Source organism: Drosophila simulans, chromosome X (genome assembly GCF_016746395.2).
Source record: "Drosophila simulans strain w501 chromosome X, Prin_Dsim_3.1, whole genome shotgun sequence".
NCBI classification, from domain to species: Eukaryota; Metazoa; Arthropoda; class Insecta; order Diptera; family Drosophilidae; genus Drosophila; species Drosophila simulans.
In genome coordinates, this window is record NC_052525.2 from 20,786,927 (window position 1) to 20,805,540 (window position 18,614).

At 52.0% G+C, this 18,614-nt stretch overlaps 4 protein-coding genes across 8 annotated transcripts; 3 read left to right on the forward strand and 1 right to left on the reverse strand.

Moving 5' to 3' along the window:
• Positions 1 to 249: 249 nt before the first annotated feature.
• Positions 250 to 5,516, forward strand: LOC6740278 (protein flightless-1). The gene is made up of 4 exons (XM_016181162.3): positions 250 to 446; positions 608 to 3,762; positions 3,992 to 4,142; positions 4,254 to 5,516. Exons 1-4 carry the CDS (start codon positions 393 to 395, stop codon positions 4,662 to 4,664), a joined length of 3,771 nt encoding a protein of 1,256 aa, XP_016040266.1. The 5' UTR covers positions 250 to 392; the 3' UTR covers positions 4,665 to 5,516.
• Positions 5,517 to 5,873: 357 nt separating this feature from the next.
• Positions 5,874 to 7,086, forward strand: LOC6726593 (putative peptidyl-prolyl cis-trans isomerase dodo). Its single transcript, XM_002107507.4, has 3 exons — positions 5,874 to 6,049; positions 6,157 to 6,489; positions 6,893 to 7,086. The coding sequence occupies exons 1-3, from the start codon at positions 5,992 to 5,994 to the stop codon at positions 7,000 to 7,002; spliced, it is 501 nt and encodes a 166-aa protein (XP_002107543.1). The 5' UTR covers positions 5,874 to 5,991; the 3' UTR covers positions 7,003 to 7,086.
• On the reverse strand, positions 7,071 to 10,397 carry LOC6726594 (protein penguin). Its single transcript, XM_002107508.4, has 5 exons — positions 9,816 to 10,397; positions 8,520 to 9,222; positions 8,056 to 8,458; positions 7,502 to 7,965; positions 7,071 to 7,320 (listed from the first exon to the last, which is right to left on the reverse strand). The coding sequence occupies exons 1-5, from the start codon at positions 10,277 to 10,279 to the stop codon at positions 7,135 to 7,137; spliced, it is 2,220 nt and encodes a 739-aa protein (XP_002107544.1). The 5' UTR covers positions 10,280 to 10,397; the 3' UTR covers positions 7,071 to 7,134.
• Positions 10,398 to 10,748: 351 nt separating this feature from the next.
• Positions 10,749 to 18,463, forward strand: LOC6726595 (calpain-D). Of its 5 annotated transcripts, none has more exons than XM_039297476.1 (9): positions 10,752 to 11,381; positions 12,388 to 13,019; positions 13,320 to 14,229; positions 14,681 to 14,994; positions 15,059 to 16,641; positions 16,708 to 17,214; positions 17,274 to 17,540; positions 17,601 to 17,743; positions 17,812 to 18,463. In XM_039297476.1, the coding sequence occupies exons 1-9, from the start codon at positions 11,146 to 11,148 to the stop codon at positions 17,987 to 17,989; spliced, it is 4,770 nt and encodes a 1,589-aa protein (XP_039153410.1). In that variant the 5' UTR covers positions 10,752 to 11,145; the 3' UTR covers positions 17,990 to 18,463. The 5 variants fall into 5 exon arrangements, with proteins under 5 accessions (XP_039153412.1, XP_039153410.1, XP_039153411.1 ...); XM_039297477.1 differs by having other exon boundaries at positions 15,062 to 16,641; XM_016174243.2 differs by lacking the exons at positions 12,388 to 13,019; positions 13,320 to 14,229 and having other exon boundaries at positions 10,755 to 11,381.
• Positions 18,464 to 18,614: the final 151 nt, after the last annotated feature.

The following is an 18,614-nucleotide window of genomic DNA, read 5'->3' on the forward strand; positions in this document are numbered from 1 at the left end:
AGGCTAGAAATTCTGTTTTGGTCACAAATATTATTAATGCCGTATATGAACCAAATTTTTTAAGCCCACAAAGCTCCCATTCTATATGATAAATCAGCTAAAATCTAACTGCACCGGACCTACGAAGAGCGACGCGAGTGTGCCTTCTGTGATTTCCAACACTTCAGTGTTGCCTAACGCTCGTCATATGCGCAGTGTGGCCGTTCCGGCAACTGCATACAAAGGTGCGACCAGAAGTAAAGCCGTTTGCCTGGGTGAGCGGCGAACGGTCACCAGTTAGTCTTCTTTTTTTTAGTGCAAAAAAAAAAACAAAATAAAGAAGAAGAAACGAAAAACAGGGCCAGCAGCTTGAGCCCAAATATATAACAAATATAACATTTTATGTGGTCAAAATGAGCGTGCTGCCGTTCGTGCGCGGTGTGGACTTTACGAAAAATGATTTCAGCGTGAGTACAAGCAGCAAAAACGGCCGCAGCCCTGTTGTTTTTTCGGAGTGGTTCAGGTTCTAAAAAAAAGAAGCCAAGAAACAGGTCACCGAGAAGCACCTGGGCATTAGTCATAAGTGCGGAGCAGAGATAATCCCGAAATATGATTGATTCCATTGCAGGCAACATTCCCCAGCTCCATGCGGCAGATGTCGCGGGTGCAGTGGCTCACACTGGATCGCACGCAGCTGGCGGAGATTCCCGAGGAGCTCGGCCACCTACAGAAGCTGGAGCACCTGTCGCTGAACCACAACCGCCTGGAGAAGATCTTTGGCGAGCTGACAGAGCTGTCCTGCCTGCGATCCCTCGACCTGCGGCACAATCAGCTAAAGAACAGCGGCATACCGCCGGAGCTCTTTCACCTGGAGGAGCTGACCACGCTGGACCTGTCGCACAACAAGCTGAAGGAGGTGCCCGAGGGCTTGGAGCGGGCCAAGAACCTGATAGTGCTCAACCTGAGCAACAATCAGATCGAGAGCATACCCACGCCGCTGTTCATCCATCTCACGGATCTGCTGTTCCTGGATCTGTCGCACAATCGACTGGAGACACTGCCGCCGCAGACGCGACGTCTGATTAATCTGAAAACCCTGGACCTATCGCACAATCCGCTGGAGCTGTTCCAACTGCGGCAATTGCCCTCGCTGCAGAGCTTGGAGGTCCTCAAGATGAGCGGCACGCAGCGCACACTCCTCAATTTTCCCACCAGCATAGACAGTTTGGCCAATCTCTGCGAACTGGACCTGTCGCACAATTCGCTGCCCAAGCTGCCAGACTGCGTCTACAATGTGGTCACCTTGGTGCGACTGAATCTGAGCGACAACGAGCTAACCGAACTGACTGCCGGTGTGGAGCTTTGGCAGCGTCTGGAGTCGCTGAATCTGTCGCGGAATCAACTGGTTGCGCTGCCGGCTGCCCTCTGCAAACTACCAAAGCTGCGGCGATTGCTGGTGAACGACAATAAGCTGAACTTCGAGGGCATTCCCTCGGGTATCGGCAAACTCGGAGCTCTGGAGGTGTTTACGGCAGCCAACAACCTGCTGGAAATGGTGCCAGAGGGACTCTGCCGATGCGGTGCTTTGAAGCAGCTCAACTTGAGCTGCAATCGGCTTATAACCCTGCCCGATGCCATCCACCTGCTCGAGGGCCTGGACCAGTTGGACCTGCGCAACAATCCGGAGCTAGTGATGCCGCCCAAGCCAAGCGAAGCGAGTAAAGCCACCAGTCTTGAGTTCTACAACATAGATTTTAGTCTGCAGACTCAGCTCCGGTTAGCTGGGGCTGCTGTGCCGCCTTCAATGCCATCGTCAGCAACGCCCAAGGATTCGACGGCGAGGAAGATCCGTTTACGACGCGGTCCTCGCAGTGAAGGCGATCAGGATGCTGCCAAGGTGCTCAAGGGCATGAAGGACGTGGCAAAGGATAAGGATAACGAGGCGGGTGCTCTGCCCGAGGACGGAAAGCCAGAGTCGCTGAAACCTAAAAGATGGGACGAGTCGCTGGAAAAGCCGCAACTGGACTACTCCAAGTTCTTTGAGAAGGACGATGGCCAGCTGCCGGGCTTGACCATTTGGGAAATCGAGAACTTCCTGCCCAACAAAATTGAGGAGGTGGTGCATGGCAAATTCTATGAGGGCGACTGCTACATAGTCCTCAAGACCAAGTTCGATGACCTCGGCCTGCTCGATTGGGAAATATTCTTTTGGATAGGCAACGAGGCCACGCTGGACAAACGAGCTTGTGCTGCCATTCATGCAGTGAACCTAAGAAACTTTCTGGGCGCCCGATGTCGAACGGTTCGCGAGGAGCAGGGCGATGAATCCGAGCAGTTTCTGTCCCTCTTCGAGACGGAAGTCATCTACATTGAGGGCGGACGCACAGCTACTGGTTTCTATACCATAGAAGAGATGATACACATCACCAGATTGTATTTAGTGCACGCCTATGGCGCTACCATTCATCTGGAGCCAGTGGCTCCTGCCGTTACCTCTCTGGATCCCCGCCACGCCTTTGTCCTGGACTTGGGCACCCATATTTACATTTGGATGGGCGAGAGATCGAAGAACACGCTGAACTCCAAGGCCAGGTTAATGGCGGAAAAGATCAGCAAAACGGAGCGCAAGAACAAGTGTGAAATCCAGTTGGAGCGGCAGGGCGAGGAGAGTGCCGAGTTCTGGCAGGGACTGGACATGACTCCGGAGGAGGCAGACGCCGCAGGGCCACCAAAGGAGCACGTTCCAGAGGACTATCAGCCGGTGCAGCCTCGCCTCTACCAGGTGCAACTGGGCATGGGTTATCTGGAGTTGCCGCAAGTGGAGTTACCTGAGCAAAAACTTTGCCATACCCTGCTAAATAGCAAGCACGTCTACATACTCGACTGTTACACCGATCTGTTCGTTTGGTTTGGCAAGAAGTCGACGCGTTTGGTCCGAGCGGCCGCTGTCAAGTTGAGTCGGGAGCTCTTCAACATGATGGATCGTCCGGAATACGCGCTGGTGATGCGTGTACCCGAGGGCAATGAAATGCAGATCTTCCGGACCAAGTTCGCTGGCTGGGATGAGGTAATGGCCGTGGACTTCACGAGAACGGCGAAGTCGGTGGCCAAGACAGGGGCTAATCTCACACAGTGGGCTCGGCAGCAGGAGACGCGCACGGATCTTGCCGCGCTATTTATGCCCCGCCAGTCGGCCATGCCCTTGGCCGAGGCGGAACAGTTGGAGGAGGAGTGGAACTACGATCTGGAGATGATGGAGGCCTTTGTATTGGAGAACAAGAAGTTCGTCCGGCTGCCCGAGGAGGAGTTGGGTCGCTTTTACACCGGCGAATGCTATGTGTTCCTCTGCCGCTACTGCATTCCCATCGAGGAGCCCGAGAATGGCCCCGAAGATGGTGCTAACCCAGCCGCAGACGTCAGTAAATCCAGCGCCAACAATCAGCCAGAGGACGAGATCCAGTGCGTCGTTTACTTTTGGCAGGGACGCAATGCCGGCAATATGGGATGGCTCACGTTTACTTTTACGCTGCAGAAGAAGTTCAAGGCGATGTTCGGCGAGGAGCTGGAGGTGGTGCGGATCTTCCAGCAGCAGGAGAACCTCAAGTTCATGTCCCACTTCAAGCGGAAGTTCATCATCCACACCGGCAAGCGGAAGGACAAGGCGCACATCGCGAAGGGCAAGTCGCCAGTGGAGTTCTTTCACCTGCGATCGAACGGCGGTGCGCTCACCACGCGCCTTATCCAAATCAATCCGGATGCAGTGCATCTCAACTCGGCCTTCTGGTGAGTACCTTACCAATAATTTATTACTGCGGGTACTATGGTTCTATTTTAAGATGTATGACATGTGCGATCTTATTGGATCAACATTCTTGTCTTATCGTTGGTTGAAACTGAAATTCCTGGAAGCCTACGTGATATGCCGCAGTATTATATCCAAAGATAGCGACCATAGTCCACTTTGACAAGTAGTACTCGCTCCCATATTCATATTCCATACGCTTTGTTCCAGCTACATACTCCATGTGCCATTTGAAACGGAGGATGATTCGCAGTCGGGGATTGTGTACGTGTGGATAGGCAGCAAGGCCTGCAACGAAGAGGCCAAACTGGTGCAGGATATTGCCGAGCAGATGTTCAACTCGCCGTGGGTGAGCTTGCAGGTGGGTTCCATGTGTTGATGTGGTTGAACCATGTAGTGGGCTGTTTTGCGGAGTATACATACTCTGTGGGTGCACGCTTTTGTTAATCTTTTGTCCAACCATCCTTTGCAGATCCTCAACGAGGGCGACGAGCCGGAGAACTTCTTCTGGGTGGCGCTGGGCGGCCGCAAGCCCTACGACACGGACGCCGAGTACATGAACTACACGCGGCTGTTCCGGTGCTCCAACGAGCGCGGCTACTACACGGTGGCCGAGAAGTGTGCCGACTTTTGCCAGGACGATCTGGCCGACGACGACATCATGATCCTGGACAACGGCGAGCACGTCTTCCTGTGGATGGGGCCGCGTTGCAGCGAGGTGGAGGTGAAGCTGGCCTACAAGTCCGCCCAGGTCTACATCCAGCACATGCGGATCAAGCAGCCGGAGCGGCCGAGGAAGCTCTTCCTCACGATGAAGAACAAGGAGTCGCGCCGGTTCACCAAGTGCTTCCACGGCTGGAGCGCCTTCAAGGTGTATTTATAATTCTAGCCAACTGAAGTGAAGGCGCATCGTCGAGTAGTTCTTTTAAATTTCCCTAATTCATGCACCGCCGCTAAGTGGCCATTTAGGTCTCCGCAAAGAAAGCGCCTAAAAGGCGCTAGTTTTTGTCTTGCGCATCAAATGGCGCCTTCGAGTCCTGCCAGAGCTAGTGAATCGCCCTCGGGAGGTGCATTTATTAACCAGAAGTCGAAGAGCACGCCTGCAATGTGAGTTTAGTTTTATGGAATGGATAGAGGCACCTCAGAGGTGTTACCCCAATCTTGGCCCGTTAGAGGAGCCCCTTCGCGATGTAAATTGTGGTCGTACAGCATTAAGTTAAGACTTCTGTTAGCCGGATGCGGATGTTGATCGCTGGGAAGATGCTGGGCAGCTGCCGTGACAGAGTAGCTGCCCCAGAAGACATGACAAAGCAAAGTGTATCGAGGGAATAAGAAAGAAGGGGCAAGCAAGCCCTTTAGGTCGCGAGTGAAGATCATGTTTGTACTTTTATAAAATGTATTTAATTGTTTTGTATAATTAATTTAATTTTTTTATTAGCTCACTTGCTCCCGCCCCTAACTAATTAATTAGCTAACAACTCCAAGAACGCCAAGTATTCGCCCACTCCCTGCGAGAAACCCCATGAGTATATTTAACGCAAATATACATATATCACATATGCCTACAAATACGCTGAGCTGAGAGGATTACTCCCTGTGCTAGTCCTTTTAAAATGTTAACCTACTTAAAGCTAGCCTGTAATAAAGTCGAGGAAACACTAAAACTAATTGTACAAATGCCACGTATTTATTTTATTTTTATTAATCCCCTGAATAAACATTAGAAAAATTGCAATTCCTATTCGTGTCGCGGATTGAAGGAGGTATTGGAATCGATTTAATCAAATGATTATGAATTATTTTGAAAGTCATTTGCTGATTTTACGGCATTTGTGGAAGAGGAGATGAACAAAGATAATATTGGCTCTACTCTTGCCCATATGTGTAGTTCTATTCTAAACCGAAAAAAATAGTAATAATAAAACCGAAAACCATATTTTTAAAAATAATAGCACATATCAGCACATTTTAGTTAGTTCGCTGCTATTATTTTGGCCCCAGCTGTATCTGCGGTTAGCGAGTCCACCCACCGCAGTTAGCACGTGCCAGCACCGCATTTGGCGAATTCGCCACCAAGTGTATCGATACGTCGTTGACAGGCGCTATCGATTTTGATGGATGTTCTCAAAGCGTGCTCAGGGTGGTCACACTGGTGGTTTATTTTATGCCGAAAACTTATTGCAATTTAATTCAAATTGAGTGAAAACAGCATGCCTGATGCCGAGCAACTACCGGAGGGCTGGGAGAAGCGCACTAGCCGCTCCACAGGTAAGCATTGAGTGCAGAACCGCTCGTGCCGTGCCGGCCGTTTTCCGGCGGCATGCAGAACCGGCACGCTAAACTGAACCTGCACATGATTGATCGGGTTTTTGCAGGAATGAGCTACTATCTCAACATGTACACGAAGGAGTCGCAGTGGGATCAGCCCACAGAGCCGGCGAAGAAGGCGGGCGGAGCGTCCGCCGGCGTCGCAGATGCCCCGGACGAGGTGCAGTGCCTGCATCTCCTCGTGAAGCACAAGGGCAGCCGGCGTCCCAGCTCGTGGCGCGAGGCAAACATCACGCGCACCAAGGAGGAGGCCCAGCTGCTCCTCGAGGTCTATCGCAACAAAATCGTCAACCAGGAGGCCACCTTCGAGGAGCTGGCCCGCTCCTACTCCGACTGCAGCTCCGCCAAGAGGGGCGGCGACCTGGGAAAGTTTGGCAGAGGTATATCTTCCACTTGAAATTTGTCACAAGCTCTAAGCGGACTCAGGATCGAGTGCTCCTCGGTGTGTGTCCGTTTGGGAGCAAGGCGCTTTCCACTTGACGAGATTCTCTTTCCATAAAGAAACTGCATTTTAAAAGCATCTTTGCTTTCTGCCGAACTATTTCAATATTCAAGGATTCCTGTCCCTTCTCAAATGCTTGAGTAAAAATCCAGTTTAATGGAGATATATAGACCACTATATATATAGTTATAGACAAAGTGTTTGTCTATAACTTGGCAATTGGCTCCGGCATTTCTTCTTTAATGTTTCCCTACCTCACACTTTTTATATCTCTATGTGCAATCGTAGAGTTTAGGCCACCCAACCAAATTGAATGCTTCTAATTACATTTCTCCTCACAGGTCAGATGCAGGCGGCATTCGAGGAGGCTGCCTTCAAACTGAACGTCAACCAGCTGTCGGGCATCGTCGACAGCGACTCCGGCCTGCACATCATCCTGCGCAAGGCCTAGATTAATCGAGCACCGACCCACAGCACAACTCACGTCCCTTCACATGAATAAAACGGAATGCACAGCCATTTCAATGTAGAATTATTTATTGTATTTTATAATGTTAGGTCTTGTCTAGGCTAGAAGCGTTTCTCATTTGCCAATGTCCAGTTTGGCGGCCAGTAGCTTGGCTCCGGGCGTCTTGCGGTCCGCGAGTATCTGGCTAAGGCTCCTCTCCGCCGCGACGGCTTTCTTGCAGTCCTCCAGCAGTGCGGGACACTCCTCCACCAGCTTGAGCAGGACGAAACAGGCCCGGTTGACGCCCAGCCAGGCTTTCAGCTGTAAAGGGGGAATCGCAATTAGAAATTGGAATCTGAGTGAAGCTGTTTACTTTGCGAACGCATGCCTAGCAACTACTTGTTTATTAGACTAAACTAATGTCGAAAAGTCATTAAATAAAAGGAAAAACTCATAAGCGTGCGATGCGTTTCTCATGTCTTGGAAAAAGGAAGATACTTACCACACCGGAGGACAAGTTTTGGAGCAGCTGCTGGCTGAACGGGTTGCCCTCTCGCTTGCCATCGTTCTTGAGTATCTTCTTCAATACAATGTGCATGCCGGCCTCCTCGATTCCGGAGACCAACGGAGCCGACGGCTCCTCCTCCTTTGCCTTTGGCTTTTTGGGCTCCTTTTTGGCTTTCTTCACCTTGGGTTCGGCATCATCTTCGGGCGCCTCCTTCTGCTCCTTCTCGTCTTCTTCATCGTCGCTTTCCTCATCTTCATCTTCGTCGCCGCTGCTGCTGTCGAAATTAAGCAGTTTTCTGCGCTGTTTGGTAGCCTGGGCTATAATGGCCTCCACGTCATTGTGTGGCTTCTTCTTATCCTGCGGCTGCGGACCGGCGGCGTCTGCTGAAATGCGCCACTCCGGTTGGGCGACGACTTGGGCAAGGGCCGAAGCAGCCTTCTCATAGGACTCGCCTTGAACTAAAAGGCAGAGATGCAAACGTACATTTATATCGTGAATATATTCTTCCGAATATGTTTCTGCTATGGCTTGCAGAAGTGTGCACTTACTGTGATTAAGAATGTCGCCGGTGACCAGGCCGATGTGGCTGTTGGACAGCCAAAAGGCGGCATCCTCGGCAATGGACTGTGCGATCGGCGCCTCTATCTGCTCAAGGATCTCCTTGCGACGCAGCTCCTTCTCCTTTTTTCCAAAGGCTAGACCCTCCTCCACCGTGCGAATGAACTCTGGATGGAAGCATGTCGTATCGCCCGGAGCCACCAGCCATTGAATCACTCGTCGGCCGTACGGACTGCTCATTAGCGCCTTTAGATCTCCGTGTAGGTGATCGTAAATCGCCTTCTTGGTCGCCTTGGTGTCGTCCAGTGCGTTTAGCAGCGAGATGAGGAACACGTGGCCGTGCTCGTGGGTGGCGATCTTGAGCAGGTGCTCCTTGATGTTCTTAATGATGGCCTGAGGAAGGGGTTAGAATACATATAAGACTCTGTTTCATCGGTATATGTGATCCACTTACTCTGCGGTTCTTGGGCGTCGACTTGTAGAAGCATATAACACCCGCCTCGCTGCCCTCCTTGGTGGACAGCATGTGAGGCACTAGAGCCGCAAACGCAGTGACCGTCTCCTCCAGCTTCTCCTCATCCTCGTCGCAGGCGCGCAGGTACTCCAGCATCACGGCGTGCACCAGCGCACTGTCCACCAGCTGCTTGTTGGCCACATGATCCAGGTTTGCTTTAACCGACCCCAAGATGGAGGCCTTCATGTTCGTGGCATCCTTATAGGTGTCGCTCAGAGTCTTCACATTCGAATCCTTGGCCTTCCGGTACAGGTCGCCGTAGAACTCCTGGCGCATAAAGATGCGTTGATTAGGTGTGGCGCTCTGATACATCGTGTCCAGCAGCCCACTGCCGATGCTGTGTCCGGCCAAACGCACTATATGTCCGTACAGGCTGTCCACCAGCTTGGCTTTGGTGGCCGGCGCACCGTACTTGAGCATCCGTTGCACGCAGAACTGGGCGTACTTCGACTGGCACATGTCCACGGTGAAGGGGAGCAGCTTCTCGGAGATCTCGGCCCGCAGAGCTGGCGATGCGTACTTTAGCATGCTCTGGATCACGCGGGCGGTGTCGTGGGCCTTCACCACCTTCGAAATGGTGTCGCCCACGTTGAGCACCTTGTATATCTGCTCCACCAGCTTGTCCTTGTTCTCCGTTCGGCGGCTGCAAGACGAGGACCAAATTATGTTGATATATATCAAAGTTATAGGATTTGCGCACTCATTAGTTGTGGTTTTACGAATAAAAACGCGACAGAGGATAAAGTTGGTTTGTTTATGACCAAACAGCATGCGCGAAATAGGCGTCTTTGGAATCTACGCTTTTGGTTCTAACTCAACATTTATACAGACATACAAAATGCTTAATATTAATGGATTCTTCTCTTTATCCCAGAACTAGCTATTATTGTTTTAAGAACATGAATAAAATGTTTGGTGTTTTTGAATTCGAACTTAAAGTACCAAAAGGGAATGGTCGATTTTGCCTCGCACAACTGCTTCGTTTTGGGATCCACATGCCCATGTTGTCCTTTAAGGAACCAAAAGGAATGTGTCAAATTAACTTATAATCATTAAAACTATATAGAACTACATAACTATATGAAACTTAAACAACTTTGTACTTTCTGAATGTACATAATTGCATGAAAGAGGCCGATTTTGTTTAGTAATCATAAATTGTAAAGTTAATTTGAGCGCTCAGGATGATGACATCCGATTGTTTGGGCTGTTCCTCGTGTTTTTGGGTATGCTCACCATCGCAGCTTCTCGTGGATCTGGTTGGCCTCCTTGCTGATCTCGTAGGTGTCCTTGGCACTCTTGCGCTTCAGCTTGAGGTCCTTCTTCTCCTTCTTGAACTTGTTCCAGTCCTGTTTCTCGCCCTCTGCCGGCGCCTGTGGCTGTGTTTGTGGTTTTCCGCGGAACTTGTTGCCCTCGGCGAACTTGTTGCCACCAAGCCTCTTGTCGCCGGTTGCTCCGGATTTGTCAAACTTCTTGAAGCCACCGGGCCCAGACTTGTCGAACTTCTTGGCACCACCAGCGCCTGGCTTTGCGAACTTCTTGCCTGCTCCACCGCCGAATTTGTCGAACTTCTTGGCGCCTCCTGCTCCACCGGGCTTGAACTTCTGTCCATTGGCGGGCTTGCCGGGCGATTTATTGGCCTTGAGGGGCGAGGCCGTGTTGGCCACGTTAGCAGGTCCTTTCGGCTCCAAGCTAACCATCTTTGCTGCGTTTTCTTCGACACTTAAACTAAATAACAGCAAATGTTGTGCCAAAAAAACGAACTACACGTGCTGCTGATGCAGCGTGACCAGATGGTTGCAGTATACCCAAGCCGTTTAATTAATACCGAATCTGGTATTTTCGTTCCACATACAGTAAGCACCAATGAAGTGCTTCTATTTCTTGAAAACGTAACTTAAGTCAATGCGTTCTGTTTAATTTGACTTTCTATTTGAAAACTGATACAAAATAATAATCCATGTCTAAATATTAAATTTAACTCTGCCTAAACCAAGATCTTCAATGTTGATTACTGGTTATGGAGGGTTCAATAATTGTATGCATGTATTTGCGAAGCTTTATCTATATATCTATGTATTCATTACCAAAAAAGTAATAAAATTGTTCTTAAAATTGAAGGTACCGTTTTCTTTCATTAACGGCACTTGCCCAACACTGGCTTTGCGGGGTAGCAGCCGAGCTTCTCGCGCCGTCGCTGGCAACCCTGTCCGGCAGGGTTCACGCACTCGGGCAACCTTGTCGTTGGAGGTGTTCGCAAACGTCGACAACCCTAGCGGCAACAGTTAAAAAATGGTGTGAAACGGCGACGGAGAACGCGGCGTGCAACTGTTGGAAGCCACTGCTTGGTCCTCGTTTTGGTCCCGGGTTTTGGTCCTCCTATTGATCTCCATCTCCGCCCGGCCACCAGCTCGCCAGCGCACCTACACACCATAGTTTCCACAGACAGTACCAGTTCCACATCCACTCCCCCGCCAGCCAGCCAACAACAACAAAAACAACAGCAGCAAGAGGAACAGCTCACAAGTCGAAAGGAATCTGGGAACTCCTGCGACTCCCCCGCGCAATGGGCACCATCTCATCCGTGCTGCAGTGGTCGTGCACCAAGTGCAACACGATCAATCCCACGGAGTCGCTCAAGTGCTTCAATTGCGGCACTGTCCGCAAGGTGTTCCCCCAACAGCAGCAGCACCAGCATCGCAGCAGCAGCATCACCGCCTCCTGGACAGCTGATGATGCACTGGAGCAGGCGGAGAAGGAGCAGGAGAGGGACAAGGAGAAGGGCAGGGCGGCGGTTGCCAGGTAAGCGAAGCGGTCGCCACAAAAACAAACAGCCTGTGTGCCTCCTCTGCGAGGATGAGCCTGTGTGTGTCTGTGTCTGTATGTGCGTGCGTGTGTGTGTGTGGGCGCCAGTGGTGGCATCCAATTGGAGGACAAAAGCGCTAGCTAAAAGCATGTCGCATATGGTAATGAAATCGGAGGCGTTTTCAAATCCAGCTTTTTTCGCGCACACATTGTATGTACACTGTGCAGTACACAAATATGTACATACTTTCTGCGGTAAAATTCTTCAATCAAAAACCTAAACTTTCAAAGAATAACAATAACAAAAGCTTAGCAATTTAAACTTTTATGCTGTAATATCCAAAGAGCAGACCGAGTAAATCTTAGTAAATTTTATAGTTCTGAGCTCACAAACCCTTTTGTGCCTAATGAAACTTAAAGAATTAGTAATTGGGATTGAAATTAAAATAATAAAATGGGTTAGGAAACTCCCGATTAAATATCCATAGGAATAACTCAGTAGGAATATAGGAATATAGTCGAAAGATTTTAATATTGCGAACTAGAGTTTCGAAATGAGGAACATGGAAATGAGTGAAGTCAAGTAGTTCAAAAGTCTGGCTTTAAAAGCCAAGCCGTCGGCACTGATGATTGTCCCTGAGCGTGTGTGTGTGTGTGTGTGTGTGTGTGCGTGCGAGTGTGTGTATGTGAGAGCATGTATACACAGCAGCGGCAGAAGCAACAACAAAACAGCCGAGTAGCGAGAATTGGGGAAAATCGATTTGGATAAAGAAGCATTGTTTACAAGTTTATCGATTCGCGAACTCGCTCGGCGATCTGAAGAGCAAAAGAGCTGAAGAACTTCCGAGTCGAGCGGACGAGCGGAGAGTAGGAAAATGGCCAGTCATTGAGATAACCTTTGCGGTCAGGAAGTGGGGAAAGCCCAAGATCCCAAGAGCCCAAGAACACTGAATCCCATCCAAACCCGACGAAAAACGAAAAACCCCATTTACCTATTTTGCAGGAGCGAGTACAAGCATGTGTACAAGTCCCTGCTGCGCGGATGCTTGAAAAGACCACAGCGGAACAGCCAGAATCTGCCCGCCAACTGCGTGGATTGCGAGGACACGCGCAAGTACATCAAGAGCTCCATTGAGCTGTACCGCCACTTCTCGAATCCGGCCCTGAATCGGCGGTGGGTGTGCCACGCCTGCGGCACGGACAACAGCTCGGTCACCTGGCACTGCCTCATCTGCGACACGGTCAGCTATCTGGCGCCCATTTACAAGGACGCCATCGCCGCCGACCGAGGCCAGGATCTGGCTGGCAGCCTGGGCAATCGCGGCGAGCTGCTGGCGGCGGACCACTCACATCCACATCATCATCACCACTACCTCCACCAGGAACTGGAGGAGCAGCATCATCACCAGCATCAGTTACATTCCCAGCACTTGCACAAGCGGCACCTCAAAGGTAGATCTGCATCCGGATCGGGATCCGGACCGGGCTCGGGTTCTGGACTGCGCCGCACCCAGAGCCTGAGCACCGCCATCGACAAGAGCGCTTCCGGGCGCAGCTGCCACATTTGCTATGCGAACAACCAGAGCAAGGACATCTTCAATCTGCCGCAGATCAAGCCGGCGCCGCAGCTGACAGGTGCGTTCATCAGCTAGCTTCACCCAGATAAAGAGACTCCATTAAGAACGAACTAATGAAAGGTTAAAGGTTACTAGAGGAAATACCTTTAAGGTCGTTTCCAAGTTTAAATTGTTTGAAGTATATTCTCTTTTTTGTAAAGTTCTTAATCTTAATCAGATCATGATGAACGTGATAATGTTTATTTTTAGAATAGATTTACCACTAAGTCGAGTGTTAGTTTCCCATAACTGGAATGCACGCACTTGTTATCCGATAATCCAATCATTTGACATTCTAATCCCTATGTGTTTCTCGCAGGGATTCCCCCCGTGGCCGCCTGCAGCAACTCCCGGTTTGCCATCGCCAACGACACGTTTTGCAGACGCAAACAGAACAACAATAATAAGAACCAGAATCACAAGGTGGTTCGCGAGAGCGGGGCCAAGCGGAAGTACAACTTTACCATCACCACGCTCTCGCGGTCGGCGGCCAAGGATGCCGGCCATGGCCAAATGAAGCCACTGCGTCAGGCCGTTAATCTAAATCTGAATCTACAGCAGGAGCCGCAGCAGAAGTCGCCGGCAAATCCGCAGCAGCCGCAGCGGAAGACCCAGCGGGAGCCAGCAGCAGTGAGTATGAATCCCACGCAGTTCACCATTCCGCGGAACGGCGTCTTCATAGCCGTCAACGAGTGGTCGGAGCCACTGGCCAGCAGCTCCTCCGTCTCCTCTAGCTCCAACCATCATCATCACCATCACAGCAACAGCAATAGCAATAGCAGCGGCAACAGCAACATCATCAACAACAACAGCAGCAGCTCCAGCGGCAGCAACAAGTTGTATGAGAACGAGTGCGTGGCCCTGGCCCAGCAGCAACTAAGGGCAGCAGCTGCGCAGGCGGCACAGGCAGCCGCGACGGCGGTGGCCATTGCGAGCTCGCCTTCAGCTAAGGCTATGGCCGAACCAGCTCCACCGGCTACCATGCCCATCTATGCGCAGGTGAACAAGCAGCACAAGCTCAAGAAGAAGCAACAGATTGCCAGCGAGTCGCAGACGAACAACAACGGCGGTGGCGAGATGGCGGATGCGGTCAGTGAATCCCTCACCGCCGGACTGGGCACCAGCACCGATGGCAGCGGCGAGGCCAGCGAGTCCGAGTCGCAGGTGGAGGAGCACTCCATCTACGCCAAGGTGTGGAAGGGACCGCGCAAGGCGACCGAGTCGAAAATGTAATTGGCAGCGAGCGTGCAACGGAGATTAGTCCACACCCATCCAACTTCCTATCCCCCCCAGCAGCTTATCAGTTGGTTAGGTTTTCTTTTTGCTGATAATTTGCGTGGCGCTTACTCACCGCGGCATTCTGTTTGTGTTTCGCTTTTCGGCCACCAGCTTATTTTTTCTGCCCGCTATAAGTTCTGTTGTATTATTTAAGCAAATTGTTTATGGGTATGATTTGAATTAATGATTAAGCCACGAGATTGTCATAACTTGGATGAGGTAATTACCACCAATGCGCTGCAATAAGTGCTCTCATTCATTCTCAATCGTGCTCCTCTCGGCTATGACAATCTGTGGTTCAAGTGTTCAATTTAATTATCTTTTGATTTCGCCTATCTCCCGTCTTGAATCACTTTTGAACTTGGCTGCATTACAATTGATGGTCTTGCTTTCGATTTGCAGCATGCATGATCCAGGGAGCAGCAGCCGCCTATCAGGAGCCGCATCCGCCGCAGCAGGGACCGCGTCCGCGGGAACGGCGGGAGCTGGAGCTATAGCTGCAGCCGTAGGAGCAGCTGCTGCCTCGCGGCACGACAATAAGACGCAGCTTGGCAACGGCAGCCGCAGTAAGATGTGGATATGCATCAAATGTTCCTATGCCTACAACCGACTCTGGCTGCAGACCTGCGAGATGTGCGAGGCCAAAGCCGAGCAGCAGCAACAGCAGCTGCAGCAGCAGCAGCACCACCACCACCACCTACAGCAGCAACAGGCAGGTGTGTCATCCGTTTTCAGGAAAATAGGTAATGCTTGCTACATCAAACACCTAATGCATTCCAGAAGCACCCCGCGACGAGCCCTGGACCTGCAAGAAGTGCACCCTGGTTAACTACTCGACAGCGATGGCCTGCGTGGTGTGCGGCGGCTCCAAGCTGAAAAGCATCTCTTCCATCGAGGACATGACGTTGCGAAAGGGCGAGTTCTGGACCTGCAGCCACTGTACGCTCAAGAACTCGCTGCACTCGCCGGTCTGCAGTGCCTGCAAGTCCCACCGCCAGCCGCAGCTCTCGATGGCCATGGAGGCGGTGCGTGAGCGACCAGACGGCCAATCGTACGAGGAGCAGGATGCTGCAGCCGTCGGGGGCGGAGGCGGCAGTGCCCACCAGTCGGGCGCCAACGAGGTCAAGGCACCTACAGCCTTGAACCTCCCGCTGGCCTCGGTGGCGTTGCCCATGCCCATGCTGCAGCTTCCAACGTCGTCGGCGGCTGGTCTGCGCGGCTCACGCAGTCCCTCGCCCAGGATGCAGCCACTGCCATCGCTCCAGCAGCAGAGGAACTCCAGCTCCTCAGGCGCTATACCTAAACGTCACAGCACCGGCGGCTCCATTGTGCCCCGGAACATCTCCATCGCTGGTCTGGCCAGTTACAACTTGCAGCAGGGCCAGGGAGTCGGCTCCGCATCGGTAGTGTCTGCCTCTGGAGCTGGAGCTGGAGCCGTCGGAGCCAGTACCAGCTCAAAGAAGTGGCAGTGTCCCGCGTGCACGTACGATAACTGTGCCGCTTCCGTCGTTTGTGACATCTGCTCGAGTCCGCGCGGCCTGGCGAGCGCAGTTTTGGGTGAGGCGTTGGGCAGGAAGTCCGTTCGAGTTGCCCTCACACCGGCGGATATTCGGCAGGAGAGCAAGCTGATGGAGAACCTTCGCCAGCTGGAGGAGACCGAAGCGTTGACCAAGTGGCAAAACATCATACAGTACTGTCGCGACAACAACGAGCTTTTCGTGGACGATTCGTTTCCGCCGGCGCCGAAGAGTCTCTACTACAACCCGGCGAGCGGAGCAGCCGAGGGAAATCCTGTGGTCCAGTGGCGACGGCCGCACGAGATTAACTGCGACGGCGGAGCGTATCCACCGTGGGCTGTGTTCCGCACCCCGCTGCCCTCGGACATCTGCCAGGGCGTCTTGGGCAACTGCTGGCTACTCAGTGCGCTGGCGGTGCTGGCGGAGCGCGAAGATCTGGTCAAGGAGGTGCTGGTCACGAAGGAGATATGTGGCCAGGGCGCATACCAGGTGCGCCTCTGCAAAGACGGCAAGTGGACGACGGTGCTGGTGGATGATCTGCTACCATGCGACAAGCGTGGCCATCTGGTTTACTCGCAGGCCAAGCGCAAGCAGCTATGGGTGCCGCTGATCGAGAAGGCTGTGGCCAAGATCCACGGCTGCTACGAGGCGCTGGTCTCGGGCCGGGCGATCGAGGGACTGGCCACGCTGACAGGAGCGCCTTGCGAGAGCATTCCGCTGCAGGCCAGTAGCTTGCCCATGCCCAGCGAGGACGAACTGGACAAGGATCTGATATGGGCCCAGCTGCTGAGCTCTCGCTGCGTACGATTCCTCATGGGCGCCAGCTGTGGCGGAGGCAACATGAAGGTGGGTTCTGCGTTATTAAGAAGTCTTCTCTTTCTTATGCTAATCAATTATCGACATTTACCAAAGGTGGACGAGGAGGAGTACCAGCAGAAGGGGCTGCGCCCGCGACACGCCTACTCGGTGCTGGACGTGAAGGACATCCAGGGACATCGCCTGCTCAAGCTACGCAATCCGTGGGGTCACTATTCGTGGCGTGGCGATTGGTCAGATGACTCCTCGCTGTGGACGGACGACCTTCGGGACGCTCTGATGCCGCACGGCGCCAGCGAGGGCGTCTTCTGGATCTCGTTCGAGGATGTGCTTAACTACTTCGACTGCATCGATATCTGCAAGGTGCGCTCCGGCTGGAACGAGGTGCGTCTGCAGGGGACATTGCAGCCCCTGTGCTCCATCTCCTGTGTGCTGCTCACCGTGCTGGAGCCGACGGAGGCGGAGTTTACCCTATTCCAGGAGGGGCAGCGCAACTCGGAGAAGTCGCAGCGATCGCAGCTGGACCTGTGCGTTGTGATATTCCGCACCAGGTCTCCGGCGGCGCCGGAAATAGGTCGATTAGTGGAGCACAGCAAGCGTCAGGTGGGTGCTTCCTATAGCCATGCCATGTCAAACATTTCTAACAATTGCGTTCCATTTAGGTGCGAGGCTTTGTGGGATGCCACAAGATGCTGGAGCGGGACATTTACCTGCTCGTGTGTCTGGCCTTCAACCATTGGCACACGGGCATCGAGGATCCCCACCAGTATCCTCAATGCATCCTAGCGATACACAGCTCCAAGCGTCTGCTGGTGGAGCAGATAAGTCCCTCGCCGCACCTCCTGGCCGACGCTATCATTAGCCTGACCCTAACCAAGGGACAGCGGCACGAGGGGCGCGAGGGGATGACCGCCTACTATCTGACCAAGGCAAGTGCTCCGGTTGCGAGGGATCTCGGGCTTACTAACTCGACCGCATTTCCTTTGCAGGGCTGGGCGGGTCTGGTTGTGATGGTGGAAAATAGACATGAGAACAAGTGGATACATGTGAAATGTGATTGCCAGGAGAGCTACAATGTGGTGTCGACACGCGGCGAACTCAAGACAGTGGACTCTGTGCCCCCGCTGCAGAGGTGGGCTCCCAATCGACCACCTAAAATGTTCCCCCGACTAATTGCTTATGTGTGCTTAACGCTTTCAGACAAGTGATCATCGTTCTCACCCAACTAGAGGGCAGTGGCGGCTTCAGCATCGCCCACCGGCTGACCCATCGGCTGGCGAACTCCCGCGGCCTGCACGACTGGGGGCCACCCGGCGCCACCCACTGCCCGCCCATCGAGAATGTCCATGGACTGCACGCTCCGCGGCTAATCACCTAGGATGGGATGGGGATGGCAGTGACGCAATTTCGATGCTACCCCGCGATATGTCGCTGTTCGAATCCTGATTTGCATGCGTCTCCTCTCAATTCTACCCGTCTTCTAGTCGATGTTCTGTTAACGAATCACATCACAGCGAAAAACCAAAAGTTAAAACCAATCAGCAAGCGAAACAATTCATATATATGTGTATAGAGCCGTGCAGATATGATATATGTATGTGTTTATGTACTAAGGCGTATCTGAAAGTGGGAGCAGATCGGTGGTGGGGATGGGGATACGGCAGATCGCAGAAGCCCCTGTCCGGAGTCCTAATTCTAAGGCTCGGCACGATTCGCTTGAGATCCGATGATTTGTGTTTTGATTGGAGCGCCTATGATTGTGGATTATATAGATATGTATTGTGAATTTAAGTGCATCCAATATTAATATGTGTATTGTTTTAAAAATAAAGACTACAAGTTATAAAAGCCACCAATGTGAAGGCAATTTCGAATGTGTAAGCGAATTGGAAAACGATTCACTTTTTAAAAAATATAAAAAATATACCTTGCGATATAGATGGCGCCAGGAGATATTCGACATGGTACATACATTCGACATCTACATAAGTTTTTATCTACTG